This window comes from Microtus ochrogaster, chromosome 10 (genome assembly GCF_000317375.1).
Source record: "Microtus ochrogaster isolate Prairie Vole_2 chromosome 10, MicOch1.0, whole genome shotgun sequence".
Taxonomy (NCBI): Eukaryota; Metazoa; Chordata; class Mammalia; order Rodentia; family Cricetidae; genus Microtus; species Microtus ochrogaster.
In genome coordinates this window covers 31,331,812-31,337,830 of record NC_022016.1, presented here as the reverse complement: position 1 = coordinate 31,337,830, position 6,019 = coordinate 31,331,812, and the positions used below count along the sequence as shown (strand labels likewise).

The following is a 6,019-nucleotide window of genomic DNA, read 5'->3' as shown; positions in this document are numbered from 1 at the left end:
TTTGGGGTTTTTTTTGTTTGTTTGTTTGATATTTTGAGACAGGGTTTCTCTGTAGCTTTGGTACCTGTCCTGGAACCAGCTCTTGTACACCAGGTTGGCCTCGAACTCACAAAGGTACTCCTCCCTCTGCCTCCTGAGTGCTGGAATTAAAGGTGTGCGCCACCACCACCCAGCTAACTTTAATCTCTTCTGTCAGAATTTTTCCTGATTAAAACATTTCTATTTTTTTTTCTTTTCTAGGAAGTCAAATGTAATTTCACCAGAAGAAATTATTCCTTTATTCCAGAGGGTATCAGTAACACTGTTACCATCCTTGATCTCAGTTCTAACCAGATCACTCTGAATGCTTCAGACATCAGGGTGCTCCAGATGTATTCTTTACTCACTGAGCTCTACTTGATGGAGAACAGCATTACTGCCATACACAATAATAGTTTCAGTAATCTCTCCAACCTAGAAATTTTAAACATCTGTGGAAATTCCATCAGTGTTATTGAACAGGGCTCATTTGTTGGCTTAAATAAAGTAAAACAGTTATATCTTTGCCAAAACAAAATATTACAACTGAATCCCAATACATTTGTACCTCTATTCAACCTGAGAGTTCTGAATCTGCAAGGCAACTTGATAAAGCACTTTGCTGTGCCACAACGGTTCCATCTGGAACTGCTAACGTTGGATGGAAATCCATGGAACTGCACCTGTGATCTACTCCAGCTGCAGAACTGGCTGAACACGTCTAATGTGATATTAGGTACGCAAGAAGACAGTGTGACGGAACTTTAATGGCTTATGTCAGAACTGGAATAGATAAAAGAAAACGGCTGGGCTGGAAGTACTGCTCATTGGTAGACTCAGGCCTTGAACTTCATCTTTAGCACAGTTAAAAATAAACCAATATCAAACCAAACAAAACAAAAAATTTAAAAAAAGCAAAAACACCACCTGGAAGAAACTGCAGAACAGACATGCGCTAGCCTACCTGGCAGAGGGTGATAATTTAAACAATGGTATGTGCAAGTAGTATTAAACATGCAGAGTCATTACATAATGTTATTTTTACGTGTCAGGTGTGGTAGCGCGTACCTTTAATTCCAAAGCTTGGTAGGCAGAGGCAGAAAGAATTCTTTTGAGTTCCAGGCAAGCCAGGATTACACAGTGAGATCCTAGCTTAAGAAAAGATTAATTTTTCTTCGAGTACTTCCTGTCTATTCTTTAGGGTACTGTACCACAAAATACACAAAAAGAGGTCGCTTTGGTTGGTTACTTATTTGTTTTCCAGCACTGGGGCTTGAACTGAAGGTGTTGTCTGATTTTGTTAACCGCACATCATACTCTGATTGGGATCCAGATTATAACAATAATCTTAACATACAAACTACAAAACTTCAATTAACCTATATAACAGGAATATGCATCAACACTCATGTTGTCATACAAACTCATCTAGAGTTCTTTTCTTATAATAAATTTTTTGTTTCATTTATTTTATATTTTGTGTTTAAGTGTTCTGCCTAAGTGTATGTGCATCATGTGTGTACCTCGTACCTGCAAAAGTCAGAGGAGGGCACTGGATCCCCCAGAACTAGAGTTAGGATGGTCACGCACAACCATGTAAAAGCTGGAAATTAAACACTGATTCTTTGCAAGAGTAGCAAGTACTTTAACTACTGAGATACCTTTCCAGTCCTTCTTATTATCTATGAAGCCTGACTTATCAAAACTTCTATATCAACATTATGTTATGAGCCACTTCTATTGTCAATAATACATCTTAATCTATTTCTTTACCAGAAAATGAGAACATCACCACGTGTAGCTACCCAGATGACCTAAAGCACTACAGCATTAAGTCAGCACCATTCACTGCTGAATGCCACTCTAAATTTATTTCCACTATAACTGAAGATCTGTATATTGATTTTCCATCCATTGGGAATTCAACTTCTAATAGCTCTTTAAAAAATTTAACACGGAACTCAGGTAATGTACTGGTTTTGAGCACTACTATTGCTGAATGTGTCAGACTAACCACACAGCTCTCCTTGTCTTTCACTATTTTGAGCTTCTATGAACAATGTAAAAGAACAATTTATTTTAGCCATTCTGACAGGTGTAAGATGATATCTCAAAGTTGTTTTGATTTGCATTTCCCTGATCGCTAAGGAGGTTGAGCATGACCTTAAGTGTCTTTTGGCCATTTGAACTGGTCTCTCTGAACATGGCGAACAATGAGGACTGATGAGAAGCTAAGGACAATGGCACGGGGTTTTGATCCTACTTAATGTGCTGGCTTTGCGGGAGCCTAGCCAGTTTGGATGTTCACCTTCCTAAATATAGATGGAGGGGGGAGGACCTAGGTCTTACCACAGGGCAGGGAACCCTGACTGCCCATTGGACTGGAGAGGGAGGGGGAGAGGAGTGGGGGGAGGGGGAGAAGGGTGGGAGGAAGGGGAGAAGGGTGGGAGGAGGGGGAGGGAAATGGGAGGCTGGGAGGAGGTGGAAACTTGTGTTTTTTTCCCCCTTTTCTCAATAAAAAAAAAGAAAAAAAAGATTTAAAAAAAAAGAACAATTTATCTCAATGAAGCTTTACAAAATACTGGAATTCCAACTGAGGCTCTACTATATATCATTCACATGAAACTGTGTATTAGTCAGCTAACTATTTTACTACTCAAGACACCACACTTCACAAGCATGTTAATGGTTTCATGTAACAATACCTGGTTTTTAGTATGGGCTACTGCATAAAACATGAGAGGATATACAAGTCTATACGCAAAATTCATTTATGTGTCAAAAACACCACATGCATGTGGTCTGAAGATAATTTTATACAGTATTTTGGGGCATCTGCGTTTTTACAGTGGCCTGTCCCTTGAGGACTGTTATGGAATTTCCACCCGTGAAATCATGTTAGTGCTCAATGAGTTAGTTTTAGATTTTGGAGCATCTTGGGTTTTTAAACTAGGATTTCTCAACCTTTAGCCATTCTGAAAACAATGTTCTTTGACCATAGTTTTCTTTAGTGTATTAGTAATTTTAATTAAAAGAAAACTGTAAAGTATGTTCCTTTCTAACACTGTTCGACTTTTGTCAATAAAATCTCTCTCTCTCTTTTATTTAAGAACATGAACCTCTTGGAAAAAGCTGGGCTCTCCTTGTTGGTGTTGTCGTCACTGTACTGCTAACGTCACTCCTCATCTTTATTGCTATCAAGTGTCCAATATGGTATAATATTCTGCTTAGTTACAATCATCATCGCCTGGAAGAGCATGAAGCAGAAACCTACGACAATGGCCTTACTAGAAACCCAAGCTCCCTTTCACAAATAACAGATACAAACTCTGAAGACATTACAGTAATATTCGAACAACTGCATTCATTTGTGGAGAATGATGATGGTTTTATTGAAGACAGATATATAGATATCAATGAGGTACAAGAAGAAAAATAATTTATCATGTTGAAAATTTGAAAAAATATTTTTAGTCTACTTATAGCTTAGACAAAAAGATTTTTATTTGCAAAAAAACTTTAACAAGCAGACTGTCATATTAATCAGTACCTTATGTAAATATCATACAATTTTTTTTTGCTGTATTGCACAAGCAAGTCTAAATGCAGTAACTTATACTCTGGTTAGCTAAAAGCTGAATAATTTATCTATACCACCACCACTTACTAGTGTCAGGAATATTCGGAAAACCACAAACTGGTAAAAACAAAGCCCAAGAATGATTATTTACTAACTAAAATGAACAGATGCTGGTATTAACAAATGCATGTGCTGCAATGTCTAAGATTATACTAAAATTTTAACCAATAAAGGAATATAAAATTTAGATTTATATCATCAAAGTGAGGATCTTTGACTACAGAAATTAGTCTAATGATCACAAATGAATCCACTGAATGGAGAATATTTTTTAATGCTGCCTGAACCTAAAAAAAACAGTTTCCTTAAAAACTGGCAGCAATTTAAAGCATAGGCACAATGTTTAGGAATAATCCCTAATAATCGCTACTGATTTTGACAGTGATTTTTAGGAAGGGTTCCACATACAATTGCTATACTCAATATTGCAATGGCTTCTAAACTGGCCATCACAACTACTCATGAATTTTCTTTTAAAACACACATTTCTGTATCTCTTTTGGGAGATTATTTTTCAAATCATTCTGAGCTAGAGCTGAGGAATACTTAGGTAATCTACACATATCTGTTTGTGTTTCAATAAACAGAGTAATGCTTCCCAAATTGTTTTCTAGCTGGGCGGTGGTGGCGCATGCCTTTAATCCCAGTACTCGGGAGGCAGAGGCAGGCGGATCTCTGGGAGTTCGAGGCCAGCCTGGTCTATAAGAGCTAGTTCCGGGACAGGCACCAAAGCTACAGAGAAACCCTGTCTCGAAAAACCAAAAAAATTAAAAAAAAAAAAAAACCAAATGGTTTTATAAAACACTGATTTTCCACAATGACACTGACAAGCATTTACAGAAAAAGAAAAAGGTACCTAGTCAACTTACCAAAAGAATCTGAATTTAAACAAGGTGAACTAAGAATCTTTCCTTTAGTATTGATATAGATTTTACTAAACTGAGGTGTTCTCTGAGTTTTGAAGAGCATTTACATAGCATGTGGAAGACGCTGGGTTTTTACTCCCACATATACATATATATGTACACACATACACATACCACAAAGAAACTTTAAAATTTACTTGACAATCAAACCCTTCCTTGGAAATACAGCTAAAAGCTCACAGCACATTAAAAGACCAAAGGACATATTCTGGAAACACTAGCCCTAAATAGAAAGGGTCTATCTAAAGCAAAATGGTTACCAATCCTCGTATAATGGATTAGCTGCAAATATAATTTGAACCACTTACCAGTTTAAAGAGTGCAACCAAAAATTAGCAAAGTCTGTGATTTACCATTCTATATGTGGGAAACTCAATGTATTTATCTGATTATTTTAGAGATAAGGCTATGGCAAAACACTGAACTTTTGAACTTTACTTGTGGATGAAATATGTAACATATTTTCTATGATTTTCATCATCCACATACACAGAAGAGGACAGTGACTAGAGTTGAAGATGGAGCACAGCTGGAAATGTGCTGACAAAACTTGGAATTAGATACATGCGCATACAATGCTCCGATTCTGATGTTCCAATTTCTAGTTAATAAAGATATTCCAAAAATGTACATGATAACATCTTACAAAAGACTAGTAATGTAGATCGGTTATATAAACAGTGCCGATAAGATAGCTCAGCAATTCAACGTCCATGCACTAAAGCCTGACAATCTGAGTTCAATCCCCAGACCAACATGATGGACAGAGAGAATCAAGTTGTCCTCTGAGCTCCACATGTACACTACGTTACAAGTGTACCAAAACACATATACATACATACATACATACACATACACACACAATAATAAATTTAAAAATTTTTAAAGGTTATATAAATAGTACATTCAGTTGGAATGTTCACAGATGGAAAATAAAATATATCCCTTGAACCAAATGACTTATTTGTGTTAATACATATTTTATTATATTTATAGTAACACAAAGAATATAAACATATCTAATCTTATGAATTATAAATTATTTTAGTATCAATTTTAAAACATAAAGCATCTTTTTCTAAATAATCTATCACTCTACTTAAATAACCTTTCCTGCTTAGAAGATCTAAAAATTAATTTTTGGGAAATAGTATAAAATTATAAATAAGCCCAGATTACACCTGATCTCATACATCCAACATTTTATTATTGGGTGGTTAGTAAATATCTGACTGAGGAGGAATAAATGAACATGAAATTGTGACTAACATGCTTTTAAAGGACAACTGATTTTGACTAATGCCAAACTAGAAAGATAACTCAACATCATATATTTACTATGTAAACATTGTTGCAATCATTTGCTGAGGCTATACCTACAACCAGCTTATACTAGACAGCTTTTCCATAATAAACCAGAGAATCAAACCACACT

General features: G+C 35.9%; 2 protein-coding genes across 2 annotated transcripts in view; one reads left to right on the top strand and one right to left on the bottom strand.

The window, feature by feature from the left end:
* The window catches only part of Lrrc19 (leucine rich repeat containing 19), a 5,142-nt gene extending 1,685 nt beyond the window's left edge, over positions 1-3,457 (top strand). Inside the window, exons 2-4 of the mRNA XM_005352739.2 lie at positions 241-754; positions 1,795-1,983; positions 3,129-3,457. Coding sequence (XP_005352796.1) covers positions 241-754; positions 1,795-1,983; positions 3,129-3,457 — 1,032 coding nt within the window. The remainder of the gene's footprint in view (positions 1-240; positions 755-1,794; positions 1,984-3,128) is intronic.
* Positions 1-6,019, bottom strand: part of Ift74 (intraflagellar transport 74) — a 76,389-nt gene that overhangs the window by 52,046 nt on the left and 18,324 nt on the right. The window lies entirely within an intron of this gene.